This window comes from Taudactylus pleione, unplaced genomic scaffold (assembly GCF_031769625.1).
Source record: "Taudactylus pleione unplaced genomic scaffold, aTauple2 ptg000677l, whole genome shotgun sequence".
Taxonomy (NCBI): domain Eukaryota; kingdom Metazoa; phylum Chordata; class Amphibia; order Anura; family Myobatrachidae; genus Taudactylus; species Taudactylus pleione.
The window spans coordinates 532,553-555,877 of record NW_028285079.1 but is presented as its reverse complement, the minus strand read 5'-3'; the positions used below and the strand labels follow the sequence as shown (position 1 = coordinate 555,877).

The 23,325-nt window shown below is 45.8% G+C and overlaps 2 protein-coding genes across 4 annotated transcripts in view; one reads left to right on the top strand and one right to left on the bottom strand.

The window, feature by feature from the left end:
- The window catches only part of GTF2E1 (general transcription factor IIE subunit 1), a 50,045-nt gene extending 30,037 nt beyond the window's left edge, over positions 1-20,008 (bottom strand). Inside the window, exon 1 of one of the 3 annotated variants that reach the window (XM_088455880.1) lies at positions 19,767-20,008. The gene's annotated coding sequence lies outside the window, so the exon portion shown is untranslated. Of the gene's footprint in view, positions 1-7,388; positions 7,406-13,461; positions 13,497-19,766 lie in introns of those variants that run through there. The other 2 variants (XM_088455881.1, XM_088455882.1) reach the window with 2 other exon arrangements.
- The window catches only part of RABL3 (RAB, member of RAS oncogene family like 3), a 71,497-nt gene continuing 68,167 nt past the window's right edge, over positions 19,996-23,325 (top strand). Inside the window, exon 1 of the mRNA XM_088455883.1 lies at positions 19,996-20,278. Within this exon, the coding sequence (XP_088312009.1) occupies positions 20,233-20,278 (46 nt within the window). The 5' untranslated portion in view covers positions 19,996-20,232. The remainder of the gene's footprint in view (positions 20,279-23,325) is intronic.

The window sequence follows — 23,325 nt, the reverse complement described above, 5'->3', positions numbered from 1 at the left end:
GGTTAAAGTCAAAATTAATAGGCAACTAACGTTGCAATAAAAAGGTTTATCTCACTTGTAAACATATGCAGAATACAGTTTGTCCTATCATGTCTTCTGCGAATGGAGGAACATTTCCTATTAGACAATTTAATGTGAATCCAGGGTTGCATAAAATTGGATTTTTTTTTAATATCTTATTATATCCAAAATTCAGTAAATTACATACATACAAATTTTTTTTACAACAAATGTATATCTTGCATCATAAAAAACATATACATGCAATAAAACACATACATTTTGTGGAATATTGAGTATCTGAAATTTGTCTTTTTTACTTTTTATGGGGAGAGGGAAAGAGTCTAAAACATACCCCCAAAAAAGATATATAGACCATATTTATAGTAGTAAATACTATTAAACTCAGGGTTAATAAACTAGATGTACAATAAAACAAAAAATGCAATAAAATAATAGAGAAAATAAGGGTAAATAAACAAAATGTAATGAAAATAAAATAAAAATAGAACGAAATAGAATGAATTGTCTTACAATCAAAGCATACAATGATTAGGTATTCTGTTAACTATTCCTCAGTGAGAGTAAATCCTATAATGTGATATCATTATGTACCGATTTTAGCTGTCAAGATATTCGTCTCATCAAAGACCAAGTGGTATTGTCAAAAACTTTCATAATACTATCGGATGTTTTGGTAGGAAGTCCAAATATATTTCCCATTTCAAGATAAAGGTCTTGACTCCCCTTTCAATATCAAAAAGAGCAGCGCGTCTATCAAAATATATTACATTCAACAATTCAAATTTCAACATTTCTAAAGATGGGACTCCTTTTGATATAAAATTGGATTTAAAAAGAAAAAAAAAAATCAAACGGATATAATTTGATTTAAATAAGATGTTTTATTAAATTTTATTTAAATAAAAGTTTAAAAATTTAAAACGTTTACTTAAAAAAAAAAGTAAAAAAAAAAATCCTATTTAAATCCAAAAAAATCTTATTTAAATCAAATAAATCCGTTTTTGATTTAAAAAAAAAAAAAAAAAATCAGATTTTGATGCAACCCAGGAATCCATCTACTGATGGATGTGCAATGTCCATGTTCCCTATGGTTTGTAGGAAGAACAACACGATCAGTTAAATGTAGGTTCAGAGAAGTTAGTTACAGATAGTGTCTCTCGACAGTTTCTACACTGCCACAATGGTCTAACTGTTGTGGCAGTCGAACAAATCGCCATTACTAAGAGAGGAGGAAACAGATTTAGTCAATTGTGTATAGGAGCATCTGCATGAATATTCAAATTAGACACATTAAACCAACAAGGGTTAAACAAAGCATTAAATCATGTATCCAATGAGTAATTCTTTGTTGGGTCTTATAGAATTCGTTATCTATGTGTATTCTCTTGATGTCAGACCCTCCTTTTTTGGCAGTATGGTTGGGCACGAGGGACGTCAGTCGCCGTGCCTACCATGATGTGGGGTAGTCAATATTAGGATAAAATACCAAGGTGTTAGAGGGAAGGGAAGTTTACCTAGCAGTATAAAAGGTAGAGGACACACAAACAATATTAAAATCATTATAATATAACGGGGTTTAGATCTTTTATGCCATCATAGTGTAGCTATATGCGGGGTTCCCAGTTACCATTAAGGGTATGATTGGAGGTGCATGTATATATAACTAGGAAGAAATATGTAGAAATTGAAAAATACAACCATAGATTATATATATCTCTATCATGAAAAATAAAAGAAATGGAAAATAAGAATGATCATAAAAAATCATGAATATATGAAAACTCTGAAAGGTGATAACAGATGTAAAAATTTTGTTCTCAGATATTTGAATATCCAGAGACACCATAAAATCCGCTGGTTCCATAACCAGTATGATTGAGCGCAGGGTTTCCATCCTGAACCGAGGTACCCGGAGGAATTTGTTCAGGGACTTGAGATTGAGGATAGGACGGTGGGAACCGTTCGGCTTTTGAACTAGAAAAAGGCTGGAATAAGAACCCGTTCGCCTCTGGGATAACAATACCTCAAATTACTTGCAGCAGGTATTGATTATCAACATACATAGAGAGGTGTGAGGGGGTATAGATAGTTGGGGTATATACCCAGTGGGGTGTGAGGGGGTATAGATATATAGGTGGGGTATATACACAGTGGGGTGTGAGGGGGTTATAGATATATAGGTGGGGTATATATACAGTCAGGTGCATAAATATTGGGACATTGACAGAATTTTCATATTTTGGCCTCTATGCACCACCACAATGGTTTTGAAATGAAACAAACAAGATGTGCTTTAACTGCAGACTTTCAGATTTAATTTGAGGGTAATTACATCCAAATCAGGTGAACGGTGTAGGAATTACAACGGTTTCTATATGTGCCTCCCACTTTTTAAGGGGCCAAAAGTAATGGGACTATCAACTCCAAAGCTATTTCTTGGACAGGTGTGGACTATTCCCTCGTTATTTCATTATCAATTAAGCAGGTAAAAGGTCTGGAGTTGATTCTAGGTGTGACATTTGCATTTGGAATCAGTTGCTGTCGACTCTCAATATGAGATGCAAAGAGCTGTCACTATCAGTGAAGCAAGCCATCATTAGGCTGAAAAAGCAAAACAAACCCATCAGAGAGATAGCAAAAACATTAGGTGTGGCGAGATCAACTGTTTGGAACATTCTTAAAAAGAAAGAACGCAACGGAGAGCTCAGCAACACCAAAAGACCCGGAAGACCACGAAAAACAACTGTGGTGGATGACAGAAGAATTATATCCCTGGTGAAGAAAAACCCCTTCACAATAGTTGGCCAAATCGAGAACACTCCAGGAGGTAGGTGTATATGTGTCAAAGTCAACAATCAAGAGAAGACTTCACAAGAGTGAATATAGAGGGTTCACCACAAGATGTAAACCATTGGTGAGCCTCAAAAACAGGAAGACCAGATTAGAGTTTTCCAAACAACATCTAAAAAAGCCATTACAGTTCTGGAACAACATCCTATGGACAGATGAGACAAAGATCAACTTGTACCAGAGTGATGGGAAGAGAAGAGTATGGAGAAGGAAAGGAACTGCTCATGATCCAAACCATACCACCTCATCAGTGAAGCATGGTGGTGGTAGTGTCATGGCGTGGGCATGTATGGCTGCCAATGGAACTGGTTACCTTGTATTTATTGATGATGTGACTGCTGACAAAAGCAGCAGAATTAATTCTGAAGTGTTTCGGGCAATATTATATGCTCATATTCAGTCAAATGCTTCAGAACTCATTGGACGGCGCTTCACAGTGCAGATGGACAATGACCCGAAGCATACTACAAAAGCAACCAAAGAGTTTTTTAAGGCTAAAAAGTGGAATGTTATGCAATGGCCAAGTCAATCCCTGACCTGAATCCGATTGAGCATGCATTTCACTTGATGAAGACAAAACTGAAGGGAAAATGCCCCAAGAACAAGCAGGAACTGAAGACATTTGCAGTAGAGGCCTGGCAGAGCATCACCAGGGATGAAACCCAGCGTCTGGTGATGTCTATGCGTTCCAGACTTCAGGCTGTAATTGCCTGCAAAGAATTTGCAACAAAGCATTAAAAAGTGAAAGTTAGATTTAGGATTGTTTAGTTTGTCCCATTACTTTTGGCCCCTTAAAAAGTGGGAGGCACATATAGAAACCGTTGTAATTCCTACACCGTTCACCTGATTTGGATGTAATTACCCTCAAATTAAATCTGATAGTCTGCAGTTAAAGCACATCTTGTTTGTTTCATTTCAAAGCCATTGTGGTTGTGAATAGAGGCCAAAATATGAAAATTCTGTCAATGTCCCAATATTTATGCACCTGACTGTACATAGTGGGGTGTGAGGGTGTAAAGAGTTATAGTTGTGGTCATGCTTCGTTTTATTAAAACTTGCAACAAGTATAATAATAATAAACATATAAAATGTAAATAAACAATTACATAAAATCAAAAACTTAATAAAAAAGACAACAAAAAATACATAATATTACTTCATATTATACTTTTCCTAAAATAATACAAACACTTATCTACCCTACTACCTATAAACAATCCACCACCTGCAAGGGAAAACTAAGCAAGGATTTAGAAACCACCTCAAGTATAAGGAAACTATCTAAATCATACATCAAACCCTAAACTATATCACCCATCACCACCTACAGGCAGATGTATGCAAACCTTTCCATAAAGAAAACAAAATACTCCAAAACAAATCTACAAGGGAGTGAAAAAAGAGAAAAGAAAACCCAAAGCTGAAATTGAGAGAGACTGTTTGCCACCCACTTAAGGGGGTTTCAACTGGCCCCATCGACGAGACCAGCTGACAGCATCCAACCCCTCCCTATCCAGATCCATCATCCTTCTCACCTCTTGAAGAATCAAACCCACCACATTCCTATAGGGGAGGACCTTTTTACTTATGGACACCTGACACCGTGCGCTCCACGTGTGAAATCTAACTGCTAAACTAACTAAATATATCGTGACTAAATTAAATCCACCGTATCTTCTGACTACCCCATAAACCCACTCAGGGTACCTAAGCCCGGAAAGGCACGGAATACCAATGGCTTTAGACACCTCCTCATAAACCTTTACATTAAAGGGACACTCAAGCAGAAAGTGGTCCATCGTCTCCACCACACCTGGACACTCCTCCCGTGGGCAACAACGATCATTGGCACTCTTCCACCTGAGATTCTCCCCAACATAAAGTCTTTCGTGAAAAGAGAGCCAAGCAATGTCTCTAAACTTCTGCAGTATCCTCTGTGATTTTAACAGAGCTAACCCGACCGAAGCGACATCGCTCGGACAGTCCCTCAGTGACAGCTGGTCATGGAAGTGAGTCTGCAAAATTCTTCTCTCTAACTCCCTTCTAGAGAAGTTTTTGACTTCACCCACCACCATGCCAAAACGCCTCATCACCTTCAAACTCTGGATGACTTAGATCGGCAGGTAACCACACCGAATCCGAAAGCTTTTCACCTGGCCACCCTCTAGCCACAACCTGAGGAAGGGGAAAACACAGAATCTAAATCCCTCTACCCACCGAGGGGGAGCATCTAAAATCAAACTCCCAAGATTACATTTTAAAAAGGCTGTTACAAAAAAGACAACGGGGTTTACCATATTTAAACCCCCGTCTTCCCTCGGTCTGTAGGTGATGTTTCTCCTGACAATACTGACCCGGTTTCCCCACAAAAGGAAAAACAAGGAATTCAATCTGGACCACATAGATTGAGGCAAAAAACACACAACTGATATATAAAAAAATCGGAATCAAGTAAGTCTTACACAAGTCAACCCTTTCCCTCAGAGATAACTTCCATCTCTTCCAGCTCTCTACCTTCTTGGTAGCATCTTCCAGCTTCTTATCCCAATTTAGGGAGGCATAGTCACCATGGTCAAATTTTATGCCTAGAATTTTAATCTGCTGACTGGCCCGAGGGAAGCTGTCCGGAAGGCAGAATTCATCACCCTCCTCACCCATCCAGAAAACTTCACACTTTTCACGGTTTACCCTGGAGCACGAGGCTTCAGAGTATTCACAGATAAGATGTTCCACATCACAGGCCTCTGTCCATGAGGAGAGAACCACCATGACATCATCTACGTAGGCCACCACCTTTAGCGGAAACTCTGGGCTCAGCTGCACCCCACTCACAGTTCCGCTCTCTACCCTTCTGACGAAGGGGTCAATCGCATAACCATATAGGAGGAAGCTCAGGGGGCATCCCTGACGAACACCAGAGCCTGGAAGACCATACCTTTTCAGTAGGGCCCAAGGTACTCATGGTTTACCCAATCAAAAGCCTTAGATTGATCCAATGCCAGTAAATACTTTCCACACTTCTCAGCCCTGCACCACTCAATGACCTCCCGGACACCTAGGACAGCACTAAAGGTGCTACGGCCCTTCACCATACAGTGCTGAGAGGGGGAAAGCAACAGCTCGGAAAATTCCAATAGCCTATTGAACAGTACCTTTGCCAAAATCTTCCTGTCCGTATTAAGAAGGGCTATGGGGCGCCAGTTCTCAATACGGGACGGATCCTTTCCTTTAGACAGTAGTATAAGGGCAGATAACCTCATGGAAGGAGGGAGGACTCCCTCATCCAGGCTCTCATTAAATACCTCAACAAGACGAGGAATTAAGAGGTCTGAAAAGGTCTTATAGAATTCAGATGTTAAACCATCCGGTCCTGGAGATTTTTTGGAGTTTAACCCCTCTATCGCTATCTTAACTTCCTCTGCCGTTATATCACTCTCTAAAGATCCAAAAGAAACAACCTGAGAACCCAAACCTGGTGTCCTCCTCAGAAATTCCTCCATCCTCTCCCTGATGAGTGAATGCTCAGATAAAAGATCTGAATAATAGGACTCAATCACTTCCAGAATGCCCTTCTTATCAATATGAAGAACACCCTGTCCATCCTTCAGTCCTCTGATCTCTTTGGCATCAACTGACCTCCTACAGCTCAGGTAGGGATCTGGCGAGTGGTATGTTCCATAATCCCTCTCCAGAACTAAGGATGCCAGTCGGTTGTACTGAAACTCCTTCATCCGTGCCTTCACCCGGGAGATTTCCCCACTATCTCCCTCCTCAGAGATCCAATTTCTTTCTTAGGCTATGGTAGATGTTAAGTCTTAACAAGTTTTTTTTTAGCAATAGACACACAGAAAAACTTCCGGGTTCTCTTTTTAATCACCTCCCACCACTCAGATCTACTCCAACCCGCCTCCAAAAGTGTCTCCTGAGATTGAAAGAAGACTCTTAAGGATTGTCTAATGCTCTCTTCTTCCAGAAGCTCTGAGTTCAATCGCCACAGGCCCCGCCCTTTCTGAGGGGTTTCTGAGGCATTCAAAGTTACTGAGAGAAAAGCATGATCGGAAAACTCCACCAACCTCACCCCTAAAGATGAGGTCTTTGAAGATTCCTTAACAAAAAAACTATATATTCTAGATCTAAGACTACCACTAAAAAAGGTGAAACCTGTGAGGTCTGGGAAATGCCGAATATGCAAATCTACCAGACGCGCCTGTCTAATCATGCTAACTAAAGTTGTGGTATATACACAGTGGGGTGTGAGGGGGGTATAGATATATAGTTGGGGTATATACACAGTGGGGTGTGAGGGGGGTATAGATATATAGTTGGGATATATACACAGTGTGGTGTGAGGAGGGTATAGATATATAGTTGGGGTATATACACAGTGGGGTGTGAGGGGGTATAGATCACTTGTTTCCACTGACCTTCTGTCCATGCAATGTGTTCTTTTGACCTCTGTATTAGTTTCTGCCACTGCTTTTTATTCAGCTATGGCTTTTTTCGGGGAATCCTACCTTTTAGGCCAACCTCCGTTAGTCTTCTCCGTACCGTTCTTGCACTGACAAAAACACCAGTTGCACTCAGGTCACTGCTAATGGCCGCAGATGACATCCATCTGTCCCTGACGCAAATTTGTTTTATTCTCCTATCATCAGCAGCTGTTGTGCACTTTTTCCGGCCTTTTCCTTCTTTGTTTTGTATAGATTGTGTCTCCTGATAGCGTAAACAAAACTTTCGTACTCCTGATGTTGTCACATTCCCACCAACTTCTCTCGCAATTGCTGCAAACGAAAGACCATTTTCACGTAACGCCACAATCCTGGATCTCTTCCTGGGTGACCAGTCCCCACTTTGCCTGGACGACATTGTTCTGTTTGTTTGGGATATATATCTTTAGGGTCTTAACTAGACCTCAAATTATTTGCAGCAGGTATTAATTATCAACATTCAAATTTCAAAATGTGTCTGCAATTTTGGCCACCAGTGTATAGCTGGGGTATATACAAAGAGGGGTGTGAGGGGGAATATATATATACACTGCTGGCCAAAATGGCGGACACATTTTGAAATTTGAATGTTTTTCAAATTTGAATTCTTCTAAAAATGCTTTCACTTCACGCAGTGCACTGATTCATATATTAAATTAAAGGAAATTTAACGCTGAATTCAACGCAATAAACAGAAGTCAAATATTTGCATTTCAAGGGAAGTTATGCTACTTTCAGTCAGACAAAGAAGCACAGATGCGTGAGATTCAAGAAGCAGATTGTAGTAACAGCTACTACCAGCCAATCGGAATCTTCGTTCTGAGGACCAATCAGCTGTCGTGAGCAGGTGCAAGGTCATGTTCAAAGGTGGTGATAAAGAGAGGAATCGTGTTAAAGCATGACTCCATTTTGTGTTCCAATGCTAAGAAGAAATTATATTCTGTGTAAGACATTGTGCCTAAGAAGGGCCTCATTCCTTATCTATCTATTCTAGCTCTTAGGAATGTATTCATATAGAAATAAGTTATGTTAGCCAATTTAGACTATAGTAGAGTGTATTCATCCTTTATATTCAAGTCTGAGTTATATGACAGGAAAGATAAGAGATTATATGGTGCTATTGAGAACAATGGTGTATGTTGTCAAGAGACTGCCTTATACCAACGATGTATTGTCTCTAAGACTAGACATAGCTAATAAATCTCTTGAGAGAGGTCATAGATTTATAGCTATAGATAGTAGTACTAATATTTGTTTATTGATAAGTTAGGCAATACGGCCATCTACTGACGATGTATGTAATGCTTGGAATATGCTAAATATATTCATATATATTTTAATTAGATAGATAACAAAATTTGTTGCACATGTGCAGACTACATTTCTTTGTCTTTATGTTAATTTGAGTGCTATAAAATAATCTGTCTGCTCAAAATAAAGGCAGAGTGGTTTTGGAAACACACAGGTCTTGTTGTTTCCCATCATTCTCTGGCCGTAAAAAGCATTGTCTTAACTGGCGGCTGACCGCTATATGCGAGCTGTGGAGGATACAGGGTCTATTAAGATCAGCGTTATCAGTGGGAAAGGTCAGTTTGGCAGTTTCAATTTGCGGAATAAAGTTGGTTACTGAAGTGCAATTACGGTTGGATGTTTGTGTGTATTGTTTAGTGCTATTGACGGTGTAAAAAGTAAATACAACAATGTCGTCCAGGCAAAGTGGGGACTGGTCACCCAGGAAGAGATCCAGGATTGTGGCGTTACGTGAAAATGGTCTTTCGTATGCAGCAATTGCGAGAGAAGTTGGCGGGAATGTGACATCAGGAGTAGGAAAGTTTTGTTTACGCCATCAGGAGACACAATCTATACAAAACAAAGAAGGAAAGGGCCGGAAAAAGTGCACAACAGCTGTTGATGATAGGAGAATAAAACGAATTTGCGTCAGGGCAGATGGATGTCATCTGCGGCCATTAGCAGTGACCTGAGTGAAACTGGTGTTTTTGTCAGTGCAAGAACAGTACGGAGAAGACTAACGGAGGTTGGCCTAAAAGGTAGGATTCCCCGAAAAAAGCCATTGCTGAATGAAAAGCAGCGGCAGAAACAAATACAGTTGGCAGAAGAACACATTGCATGGACAGAAGGTCAGTGGAAACAAGTGATCTATACCCCCTCACACCCCACTGTGTATATATGGAGTGACAAAACTAAGATATCGATATTTGGCAGTGATGGGAGAAAATATGTGAAACGTCGCATCGGGGAAAAGGTACATCCAGATTGCATTCAAGGGACAACAAAGAATCCTACAAGTGCTATGATCTGGGCATGTATGACAGCAGATGCTGTAGGCCACCTTGATGTCATAGATGGCACACTGATACCATCCTACAACTGTTATGATCTGGGCATGTATGACAGCAGATGCTGTGGGCCGCCTTTATGTCATAGATGGCACACTGATACCGTCCTACAAGTGTTATGATCTGGGCATGTATGACAGCAGATGCTGTAGGCCGCCTTTATGTCGTAGATGGCACACTGACACCATCCTACAAGTGTTATGATCTGGGCATGTATGACAGCAGATGCTGTAGGCCGCCTTGATGTCATAGATGGCACACTGATACCATCCTACAACTGTTATGATCTGGGCATGTATGACAGCAGATGCTGTAGGCCGCCTTGATGTAGGATGGTATCGGTGTGCCATCTATGACAAGTGTTATGATCTAGGCATGTATGACAGCAGATGCTGTAGGCCGCCTTGATGTCATAGATGGCACACTGAACAGCAGAAAGTACATTGTCACCATCCTACAACCAAAACTTCTACCTTCTATCAGGGATCTTTTTCCAGATAATGCCCCATTCTTTCCAGCTCCCTGCCACACTGCACGGATACACAAACACTGGTTCACGGAGACTGACATACAGGTGCTGGGATGGCCAGGAAACAGCCCAGACCTGAACCCCATTAAACATTTGTGGTTCAGTTTGAAAAAACTGGTACATCTGAGGTGTCCATCCAATAAAATAATTAATTGTCTCATGGCACCACATAATAAAGAAGGAAGAGCTCCAAACATTGGTTGGCTCAATGCCACGTCGCTGTGCTGCTGTCTTGATAAATAAAGGATACCCAACAAAATACTGATAGGACAGTATCATCATAAGTGCACAGGGATTTTCACCCTAAGTGGGATATTCAATTAGGCTGCGAAAAGTCGGAATTTATATAATTTATCGCCGATGACGTCATTTTCGCATGTTTGAAATATCCCAGTATTTAATTTCAAAGACTTTTCGCCGGTGTGAAAAGTCTTTGAAAAAAAACGGGGATAAGTTTTCGCCATGTTTGACATGGCAAAAAAAAGTGCATTTTAATTTTGGGGAACAATTTTTTAAATAATGAAATTAATTCAGGAGGGGGGGGGTTCCCAGGTATACGGCAGGTGTTTTAAAGAATGCACTTTAGGGACTTAAAAATATGCTTGCACCCATTTTCATGAACCCCAAATTTGATGGGGGTTTTTTTTGCCCCCCAAAAATATACCCAAGTACTATTCTGCACCCCTTCTTCACAGGCGCAAAAAAGCACCTGCCGTGGTTATTTAAAAACCAGACTTCCCTTCAGCAGCCAAAACTGGATATCTTTAGGGGAGTCCCAAGAACAATTCCCGATGTGAGGATACGGGGTTCTCTCAATCACCCAGACACCGAGCAGATGAAACCAACGTGATGGTTTATTTTTCCACAGCACACAGCAACAGATAATATGTACGGACAAGCGGTAAATACAGTGATCAGGCAATAAACAGGTAGCAGTCCAGACAGAGGTTAGTCCGAGTAGATTATTACGTCCCAGAACAATTCCACGAAATAGCTAGAGACCCTCAGTCCCCACAGTAGAAACTATCACTGATCACACTTGCAGTGAATAGCGCATAAGTCCACTCAATCGTTTCCAGGACCCCACACGTAGAAACTATCAGAGATCACACAGCACTGATAGTCCCTGGGTCCAACCAAGCATTTCCAGGATCCCATACAGTAGAAGCTAATCACAGAACACACAGCAATGAATCGCGTATAGGTCCTTGCAGAATTTCCAAAGTATAAATTCACAGAGAACTGGCGATGCGTTCCACTAGCACCTTGGCAGAGCGAGGGCTCTTAGCCAAAGTCAGCAACTAACATGTGGAGTTGCCTTCGGTGACCTCTTTTGAAACCTTTGAATTTCCCAGGATGTTGTGACCACCCAGGGGGGTTGCACCGTTTCCTGATTGGTGCACGTCCCTTATCTCCTACCTCCCCAAGATATTACTTCCCCGACGAACACCTGCTGGGTTGGTTCCGTTCAGTCTGCCAGATTCAAGTGAGGCGCAAAACAGGCAAATGGAAGGAGGAGTAAATCCTGAACGTCCCCTGGGGAGGTGGGAATTAACTTAGAGGGTCTTTTGTTCTGGGAGGTGTTACCTTCCTCTAGTGGTTATGAATAACACAGACATATGGACCAGGCTAACATCAAGGGCTAGACTGTACTAAACATTACATTTCCTGCCATTCTTACAGTAAATAATATACCTGATAATGGAAATGTGTGTCCAGAGAATGATCACACATACACTAGGAGACGGGAAGGGGAACACAAAAGGGCTAAAAAGTTAATTAATCGCTGCAAGGACTTTTGAATACCCCCCCATAGTATTGTTTTCACTGCATAACTTCCCTTGTAATGCAAATATTTCATCTCTGTTTATTGTGTTGGGGTGTGAGGGGGTATAGAGATATAGTTGGGGTATATACACAGAGGGGTGTGAGGGGGGTACAGAGATATAGGTGGGGTATATACAAAGAGGGGTGTTAGGGGGTATAGAAATATAGGTGGAATATATACACAGTGGGGTGTGAGGAGGGTACAGAGATATAGGTGGGATATATACACAGGGGGGGGGTGAGGGGTATAGATATATAGGTGGGGTATATACAAAGAGGGGTGTTAGGGGGTATAGAGATATAGGTGGGGCAAATACACAGTGGGGTGTGAGGGGGTACAGAGATATAGGAGCGATATATACTGATAACACAGAAATATGTGGCTGTACATGTCTCTTCAGCAATTCATGAATATATGCATGCTTATGTATTTCACTATTGCTTCTATTGCAATTAAGAGTGTATAGAAATGTTTTATGATGATATTCAGTTTTAGTATAGATGTGCGAGCTGCAGAAGACCGCATTTGTCGAATGGCCTCAAGCCTAGAGAGGATAAGGCCTACCCTTTCCCTCTAAAGTAAATAAGTGCGTGTCTGAGGCAGCAGCCATCTTGTTTAATATTTTAGTTAAAGGTATGTTAATCATGGGTTTAAAGTGTGTCAGTTTTAGAGTGAGCAGACTAGTGGACAGCAAGTCTCAATAATTATAAGCCAATGATCTAACTGAGATAGCGTTTGTCTGCAATAGTCAGAGGTGAAGGCTAGATGAGCAATTATGACATGAGAACAGAAACATAACACCAAATAGTGTCAATATTTAGGTTAGGACATATAAACAATTAAAGCTTAATACGTACGAATATTAAATAAATTAATATTCGCCATTTTGGATTTTAACTGGAGGGATAGCCAAAATGATAGTATAAAAACTCCCCAGGGAGAGACAGAGGGGGGAGCAGTCGGAGAACGGAGGAGAGAGAGGGAGCACACAACGAGGGTCCTGGTGCCATTGCCATACGTATGTATGTAATTGGCTGACTGGTAATCTGCACTGGGTTTCACAAATTTATTTTACAAGTATTCCCGACTGCTGCTAATATAACTTAAGTGTTTTTGTTATAACGCTGCATTGGCAAAATACATGTATAATTAAGCTGTCTTGAAGTAAAAGCATTGTTAATTATTTTAGAATCTCTATTGGTGTGAATTATTTAATTTCTTCTTATAACAAGTAAGGTTTATAAATAAATCTAGAACTCATCGCGTTATCAATACACAGTGGGGTGTGAGGTGGTATAGAGATATAGGTGGGGTATATACACAGTGGGGTGTGAGGGGGTATAGAGACATAGGTGGGGTATAACAAGAGATATGGTAAGAACTTACCTTTGTTATCTCTGTTTCTTCGAAGTCCATAGGGTCCACAGGGTTGACCTTGGGGTATAGCTGGATCCTGGATCCTGGGGCACCACGGAGTTAAAGCTTTCAGCTGCTCCCAGGATGCACTTGGGTCCATCCTCCTCTATACCCCGCCCCCGATCCACAGGCACCTCAGTTGGTAAGCAGCCCAAGCCGGAGGAGGTGACGAAACAGAGAGAAGGAAGACTGGAACACACAAGAAACCATACTCACAGAAATGGGAGACGGAAAACCGGTGACCAGCCACACAGCCCATTTGAAGCCAGGTGCGTCAGGGCGGGTGCCCTGTGGACCCTATGTACTTCGTAGAAACAGAGATAACAAAGGTAAGTTGTTACCATATCTCTTGTTTTCTACTTCAGGGTCCATAGGGGTCCACAGGGTGACCTTGGGGATGTCCCAAAGCAGTCCAACTAAGGGCGGGGACACTCCTGTGCTGATAGGAGAACCCGGCGCCCAAAGGATGCATCCTGAGAGGCAAAGGTGTCAAACGCATAGAACCTCAAAAAGGTCTGAATGGAAGACCAGGTGGCCGCCTTACACAGCTGAACAGCAGAGGCGCCACTGCTAGCAGCCCAAGAAGGGCCCACAGACCGAGTGGAATGAGCCTTAACAGAGGCTGGAACAGGTAAACCCTCCTGCATATAAGCCTTAATAATAACAGAACGAAGCCAACGGGCTAGAGTCTGTTTGTTGGCAGGCCAACCCCTCTTGTGAAAACCGAAGAGGACAAACAATGAATCAGACTTCCTCACAGAACTAGTCCTGTCCACATAAACCTGGAGTGCACGGGCAACGTCTAAGGAAGCTTCCCCAGCCGAAAGATCAGGCGACTGAAAGGCTGGTACAACAATTTCCTGATTAAATGTGGAACCTGGAAACCACCTTAGGCAGGAAATCAGGACGAGTGCTAAGCACCGCTCTGTCCTGATGAAAAACCAGATAAGGGGAACGACAGGAAAGCGCCCCCAAATCCGAAACCCTCCTGGCAGAAGCAATTGCCAAGAGGAAAACCGTCTTAAAAGTTAGCCACTTGAGCTCCACTGACTCCAAGGGCTCAAAAGGAGGACCCTGTAAGGCCCGAAGAACCACCTCCAAATCCCTCGCGGAAGCAGGCTTGCCTGCCTTCAGCATGGTGGTAATAACGGAGCTAGAAAAACCCAGAGACCTCAGGACGGCTGTCTCAAGAGCCACGCCGTCAAAAGATAGTCGACCCAGATCCGGGTGAAGACAGGGCCCCTGAGACAACAGGTCCCGTCGTTGAGGTAGGAGGTACGGAGCGTCGATGGATAGGCTCCGCAGATCGGAGTACCACGGCCTTCTGGGCCACCAGGATCAGTGTGTCTCCGTCCTGCTTGAACTTGCGCAGGACCCGAGGCAGCAGAGATATCGGAGGGGACAAGTAAGCCAGGCAAAACAGCCATTTCACCGACAGCGTGTCTATCAGACTTGCGCCTGCGTCCCTTGTCCTTGACCCGTACACGGGCAACTTGTGATTGTGACGGGACGCTATCAGGTCCAGCTCTGGCAGCCCCCACTTGTCCACGAGTAGTTGGAATACCTCTGGATGAAGCGACCATTCCTCGGGATGCACGTCGTAACGGCTGAGGAAGTCTGCCTCCCAATTGAGGACTCCCGGGATGAAGACTGCCGAGAGAGCTGGAAGATAGCGCTCCGCCCAAGCCAGGACGCGGGACACCTCCGACATCGCAGCTCGACTGCGAGTCCCTCCCTGGTGATTGATGTACGCCACCGTGGTGGCGTTGTCCGACTGCACCTGAACGGCCCTTCCGTGAAGAGCGGTGCCAGACGACTGCAGGGCTCTGTACACTGCCCGCAGTTCCAGGATGTTGATGGGAAGAATCGCTTCCTCCGCCGACCAACGACCCTGAAGTGACAAGGAGCCTGTCACCACCCCCCAACCCCGGAGACTGGCATCTGTCGTGAGCAGAACCCACTCCAGGATCCAAAAGGGGCGCCCCTCGAGGAGATGAGCCGTCTGTAGCCACCAGGCCAGGGACAGACGCACCTCCGAGGACAACACCAGCATCTGAGAGCGGATCCTGTGTGGCAATCCGTTCCATTCCGAAAGAATCAGCCTCTGCAGGGGCCTGGAATGGAACTGGCCAAACTCCACCATGTCGAATGCCGACCCCATGGACCCCAAAACTCTCATCGCTGAGTGCGCCGACACTCTGCCCCTGCTCAGACAACTGTGAATCTGCAGCTGTAAGGAGGAGACCTTCTCTGGAGTCAGAAAAATCCGTTGCTGACGAGAGTTCAGAAGGGCCCCCAAATGAACCATCCGCTGTGATGGGATGAGGGAGGACTTCTTCCAGTTGATCAACCACCCGTGCGCCTGTAGACAAGCGACCGTCAGGTGGAGATGCTGGATCAGTACCTCCGGGGAGCTTTCCAGCAAGAGGAGGTCGTCTAGATACGGTAGCAACCGTATTCCCTGGCTCCGAAGGTGAGCCGCCATGACAGCCATCACCTTGGTAAATACCCTTGGTGCCGTGGAGAGGCCAAAGGGTAGAGCCCTGAATTGGTAGTGGTTGTGGAGAATAGCAAACCGCAGAAACCGTTGGTGCGATGTTGCTATAGGCACATGGAGGTAGGCGTCCTGGATGTCCAGGGAGACCATATAATCCCCCGGTTCCATCGCCAGAATGATGGAATGCAAAGTTTCCATCCTGAATTTGGGAACCCTGAGAAATCTGTTCAGGGACTTCAAATTGAGGATGGGGCGATGAGAGCCATTGGGTTTCTGCACCAGAAACAGCGTAGAGTAATACCCCATCCCACGTTGAGATTGTGGCACGGGTATAATGACCCCCGCCGTCAGCAAGGCCTCTATGGCTTCCTGAACCTGCAAGGCCTTGGTTTTGTCCTGAGAAGGACTCGTGCAAAAAAACTGGCGAGGCGGCCTGTGCCGAAAAGACAGGGCGTACCCCTGGGAGACCACTTCTCGCACCCAGGCATCCGTGGTGGTATTGTGCCAGCACTGGGCGAATTGAAGAAGTCGGCCTCCCACTCTGAGGTCCCCCAGAGGGAGGCCCACCCCATCAGGCCGAAGGCTTATCTTCTTGCTTGGAAGAAGGGCGCCTAGCACTCCAGGCTTGCTTCTTTGGCTTTGAGGCGGTCTTGGTTGCGGAATGCCTCGGGAAGGACTGACCTTTTGCCTTGCCCTGAACCCGAAAGTAGCGGAAGGCCGAGCTCCGGACCTTAGCAGGTGTCGTAGCTGAAGGGAGGAAGGCTGACTTGGATTTTGCCAGGGTATCTACTATTTTGTCCAGGTCCGGACCAAATACTAACTCTCCATTAAAAGGTAAGGCCTCCAAGCCTTTCTTTGAATCAGTGTCTGCTCTCCAAGACCTCAACCACAAGGATCTGCGAGCAGACACTGCTGCCGCCGAAACCCTAGAGGTCAGCAAGCTAGCATCCAAAGATGCTTCTCCAATGTAGGAAGCGGCATCTCTCATCTGTCCTAACAACGCCCTCTGGACATCCGGAGCTTCATCCGTAAACGTATCCTCCTAGGCGTTGGCCCAACCCTCAATGGCCTTGGCCACCCAGGAGATGGCCATGGACGGCCGGGCTACAGCCCCTGAGAGAGAATAAATAGACTTTAGACAAGTCTCCACCTTCCTGTCCGTAGGATCCTTCAGCGAGGATATAGACGGCAATGGCAAAGTAGCACTCCTGATGAGGCGTGTTACATGGGAATCGACCGCAGGCGGAGTTTCCCATTTCTTACAATGCGCCTCCGGAAACGGATAATTGGACGCCAACCGCTTCTGTGGCAAGAATCGCTTACTGGGCGTCTGCCAGGCCACCGCCATGTGATCCGTCAACTGATCAGACAAAGGGAACGCTGCAGAAGTAACCTTAGCTTTTTTAAAACTAGGATACTTCGACTTGGGAGCGGGAGCCTCATCCCCAATCAGAAGAATGGCCCGCACCGCCCTAACCAGAGCCCGCACATTGATGGAAGACTTAGTGTCTACCTCCTGGACTGAGGCATCTGAGGCTGAGTCATCCTGCACCACGCCATCATCCGAGGACCCCTCAGAGTCCGAAACATGCGCAGCCTGCGCCATAACTGTGCGTTTAGACGCCCTGGAGGGCACGTCACTGTGCAACATCGACTGAAAAGCCGAAAATGCTGCCGCCAAATCTTGGGACAGTGTGGGAAAGCGCATCCACCCAAGGTGGAGGAGCTGCCACAGGAGCCTGAAACGGCACCACAGTCTGCTGCGCCACCAGGGTGGACTGTATATACATTGGCAACCGCGCATAGGGACCAACAGGCTGAGACCCCGGGGGAGTCTGCAATAATTGTGGGACACCCGGGGAATGGGGGAATGGCAGGCTGGGGCAACGCCCTAGTAGGGGCGGCAGTCGGGACCGACAGACGGTCCGCGATGGACACCGACACCTCGGAAAACATCACCCATGGTGGCTCCTGTGACATAGGAAGTTTAGACGTACCAGGGATCGCCTGGCACCGTCCGCACAGGCCGTCCTGTGACAAATCCTCCCTATCCACTCGTGCAGAACAGCGCCTGCAGGAGAACAATACCGGAGCCACGGAGTGCTCAATCTCCTCCTCAGACATGACCGACTATATAATTAAATATACAGTTATGACATAGGAAGAAAACGTGCATACTCACCAGTGTGCTAGACAACAGCCCACAATATGGTACTGTGGAGCACACAACCGTATGTGACGGACCTCACAAATACGGCTAGTACAGACTCTGGCTTCCCCCGCCGCGATCCCCAGTGCAGTACTGGCGTCGCAGCGCCAGCAGGGAGAAGGAGTGGCGGCGTGGGCGTCTGTACACAGACAGCCCATCGCTGCCGCTCTGGAGAAAAACTGTTATTATAAATAAATTTAACTAAGTTAAATGGAAATTAAAAGCTTTAGGGGGCTGCTCCTGCAACAACCCCCCCCCCCCACAGGGTGACCCGACTCCGGCCGGGCACCATCTTAAACTGAGGTGCCTGTGGCTCGGGTGCGAGGTATAGAGGAGGATGGACCCAAGTGCATCCTGGGAGCAGCTGAAAGCTTTAACTCCGTGGTGCCCGAGGGTCCAGGATCCAGCTATACCCCATGGACCCTGAAGTAGAAATATACACAGTGGGGTGAGGGGGATATGGATATATAGTTGGGGTATATACACAGTGGGGTGTGAGGGGGTATAGAGATACAGGTGGGGTATACACACACAGTGGGGTGTGAGGGGGTATAGAGATTTAGGTGGGGTATATATACGCAGTGGGGTGTGAGCGGGTATAGAGATATAGGTGGGGTATATACACAGTTCGGTGTGAGGGGGTATAGAGATATAGGTGGGGTATATAAACACAGTAGGTGTGAGGGGGTATAGAGATATAGGTGGGGCATATATACGCAGTGGGGTGTGAGGGGTTATAGAGATATAGGTGGGGTATATATACGCAGTGGGGTGTGAGGGGTTATAGAGATATAGGTGGGGTATATATACACAGTGGGGTGTGAGGGGGTATAGAGATATAGGTGGGGTATATACACAGTGGGGTGTGAGGGGGTATAGAGATATAGGTGGGGTATATACACAGTGGGGTGTGAGGGGGTATAGAGATATAGGTGGGGTATATACACAGTGGGGTGTGAGGGGGTATAGAGATATAGGTGGGGTATATACACAGTGGGGTGAGGGGGATATGGATTTATAGTTGGGGTATATACACAGTGGGGTGTGAGGGTGGTATAGAGATATAGGTGGGGTATATATACACAGTGGGGTGTGAGGGGGGTATAGAGATATAGGTGGGGTATATATACACAGTGGGTGTGAGGGGGTATAGAGATACAGGTGGGGTATATACACAGTGGGGTGTGAGGGGGGTATATATACACAGTGGGGTGTGAGGGGGTATAGAGATACAGGTGGGGTATATACACAGTGGGGTGTGAGGGGGGTATATATACACAGTGGGTGTGAGGGGGTATAGAGATATAGGTGGGGTATATACACAGTGGGGGGTGAGGGTGGTATAGAGATACAGGTGGGGTATATACACAGTGGGTGTGAGGGGGTATAGAGATATAGGTGGGGTATATATACACAGTGGGGTGTGAGGGGGTATAGAGATATAGGTGGGGTATATATACACAGTGAGGGGGGTATAGAGATGTAGTAGGGGGCACATAGACAGGTGATGGTAACAATTGCCCCCGTCTACACCCTTCCTCAGCTCCCGGTGACTGAGAGCACACTCACCGTTCACAGTCACACAGCCTCACACAGCACGGCCGTCCTCTAAGACGTCATCATTAGGCTCTTCTCAGTGATGTCAAACCGTCAGTCCGCCATCTTGCGTAAGGGACGGCTGCCAGTACTACGTCCGCTGAGTTCTCAGGTCACGCTGATGTCTCCAAGCGTGGAGTATAACCAGCTCTGCCATCCAGCGCCCTCCACAGCCGGCCTCCGGTACTGCACAGCGCGGGCGGGAGAGTGAGTGAAGATGGCGGCGCCGCACGGTAGCTGCTAGATCCTAGTTGGAGAAAGGAGCTCTCTGACGTTGCAACCACGTGGGTTGAGGCGTTCCCTTCCCAATAGATGTCTGATGACGTCAGGGTCTTTTAGCTGAAGGGGATCTGGCTCGGTTTATGCCACGCCCACCGCAGCCAGTTGTCGTGGCGACCTTGTACAGTCATCGCAGAGAGGCGGAGCTGCCCTCAGTGACATGGCTGCCCTGGATAGGGTGAAGGTGCTGGTGCTGGGGGACTCAGGTGAGGTGGGGAGGGGGCCCTGGGGTCAGCTATGGTAATAACCTACACTCACGTCAGTGACCTGACCACACTCAGTCCCCACCAGGACCATAGTACACTCATGTCAGTGACCTGGCCACACTCAGTCCCCACCAGGTACACTCATGTCAGTGACCTGGCCACACTCAGTCCCCACCAGGACCATAGTACACTCATGTCAGTGACCTGGCCACACTCAGGGCCTCATTCAGAGGCGGTCGGAGGATGCAAGCGGTCGCTCAGAAACTGGGCGGCCACTTGCATCCTGACCGCCCGCCTCTGTTGCAGTCATTAGGCTGTGGGTTAACAACCACAGCTCTAACGACCGCTCCGGTGATGGTCGCGATGGTCAGAGACCATCGCGACCATCGGGGCTTACGACGAGACCCTAGGGTAGGGTCTCCCTTGTCGTAAGCCCCGGAGAGCTTCTGGCTCAGTCTGAGCCGGAAGTTCGCCACTGACATCACTAGTGATGGTCAGTGGGGCCGCCCCCAAACGGTAGGCGTTCCCATGGGAACGCCTCCGTTTGGGCTGCCACCCCCCCGGCCCGCCTTCCAAACGGGGCGAGCTGTCAATCAACATCGACAGCTCGCCCCTTTGGAACGAGACCCGCTACGACTGGCGCTGTCGGTCGTAGCGGATCTCACACATGCGCACGCCGGCGCCATCATGCGCATGCTCTGTGGGGGGCCATCGACCCGGTCCGAGCGCATCGGCGCTAACGATCGGGTCTGAATGACCCCCTCAGTCCCCACCAGGACCATAGTACGCTCATGTCAGTGACCTCACCACACTCAGTCCCCGCCAGGACCATGACGAAGACTGTGGACTAATGGAGAAGACTTCATCATATACTCTGTGCATTTCCCCAACTCACCAACACCCCCTCTCCCACCACCCCCAGGAATTGCTCCTCACACAGACGCTGCAGATTGCTTCCCCCAGTGTGTTGCTGTAGAACCTCAACACTACGGCTCAGGGATAGTTCTTACAGTGGCTGCTGTATGTGTCATATGTATAAGTACATCCTAAATGAAGCAGGAATATAAAACTATTGCAATTATGTATATGGGAAGCAGTATACAGTGTACATGGATATAGGGACGTGTGACCGGCGGTGTGTCTCATTCTCTATGTATATATGGGAAGCAGTATACAGTGTACATGGATATAGGGACGTGTGACCGGCAGTGTGTCTCATTCTCTATGTATATGGGAAGCAGTATACAGTGTACATGGATATAGGGACGTGTGACCGGCGGTGTGTCTCATTCTCTATGTATATGGTAAGCAGTATACAGTGTACATGGATATAGGGACGTGTGACCGGCAGTGTGTCTCATTCTCTATGTATATGGTAAGCAATATACAGTGTACATGGATATAGGGACGTGTGACCGGCAGTGTGTCTCATTCTCTATGTATATGGTAAGCAGTATACAGTGTACATGGATATAGGGACGTGTGAGCAGCAGTGTGTCTCATTCTCTATGTATATGGGAAGCAGTATACAGTGTACATGGATATAGGGACGTGTGACCGGCAGTGTGTCTCATTCTCTATGTATATGGGAAGCAGTATACAGTGTACATGGATATAGGGACGTGTGACTGGCAGTGTGTCTCATTCTCTATGTATATATGGGAAGCAGTATACAGTGTACATGGATATAGGGACATGTGACCGGCGGTGTGTCTCATTCTCTATGTATATGGGAAGCAGTATACAGTGTACATGGATATAGGGACGTGTGACCGGCAGTGTGTCTCATTCTCTATGTATAGAGGAAGCAGTATACAGTGTACGTGGATATAGGGACGTGTGAGCGGCAGTGTGTCTCTTTCTCTATGTATATGGGAAGCAGTATACAGTGTACATGGATATAGGGACGTGTGACCGGCAGTGTGTCTCATTCTCTATGTATATGGTAAGCAGTATACAGTGTACATGGATATAGGGACGTGTGACCGGCAGTGTGTCTCATTCTCTATGTATAGAGGAAGCAGTATACAGTGTACGTGGATATAGGGACGTGTGAGCGGCAGTGTGTCTCTTTCTCTATGTATATGGGAAGCAGTATACAGTGTACATGGATATAGGGACGTGTGACCGGCAGTGTGTCTCATTCTCTATGTATAGAGGAAGCAGTATACAGTGTACATGGATATAGGGACGTGTGACCGGCAGTGTGTCTCATTCTCTATGTATATGGGAAGCAGTATACAGTGTACATGGATATAGGGACGTGTAACTGGCAGTGTGTCTCATTCTCTATGTATATGGGAAGCAGTATACAGTGTACATGGATATAGGAACATGTGACCGGCAGTGTGTCTCATTCTCTATGTATATGGTAAGCAGTATACAGTGTACATGGATATAGGGACGTGTGAGCAGCAGTGTGTCTCATTCTCTATGTATATATGGGAAGCAGTATACAGTGTACATGGATATAGGGACGTGTGACCGGCGGTGTGTCTCATTCTCTATGTATATGGTAAGCAGTATACAGTGTACATGGATATAGGGACGTGTGACCGGCAGTGTGTCTCATTCTCTATGTATATGGTAAGCAATATACAGTGTACATGGATATAGGGACGTGTGACCGGCAGTGTGTCTCATTCTCTATGTATATGGTAAGCAGTATACAGTGTACATGGATATAGGGACGTGTGAGCAGCAGTGTGTCTCATTCTCTATGTATATGGGAAGCAGTATACAGTGTACATGGATATAGGGACGTGTGACCGGCAGTGTGTCTCATTCTCTATGTATATGGGAAGCAGTATACAGTGTACATGGATATAGGGACGTGTGACTGGCAGTGTGTCTCATTCTCTATGTATATATGGGAAGCAGTATACAGTGTACATGGATATAGGGACATGTGACCGGCGGTGTGTCTCATTCTCTATGTATATGGGAAGCAGTATACAGTGTACATGGATATAGGGACGTGTGACCGGCAGTGTGTCTCATTCTCTATGTATAGAGGAAGCAGTATACAGTGTACGTGGATATAGGGA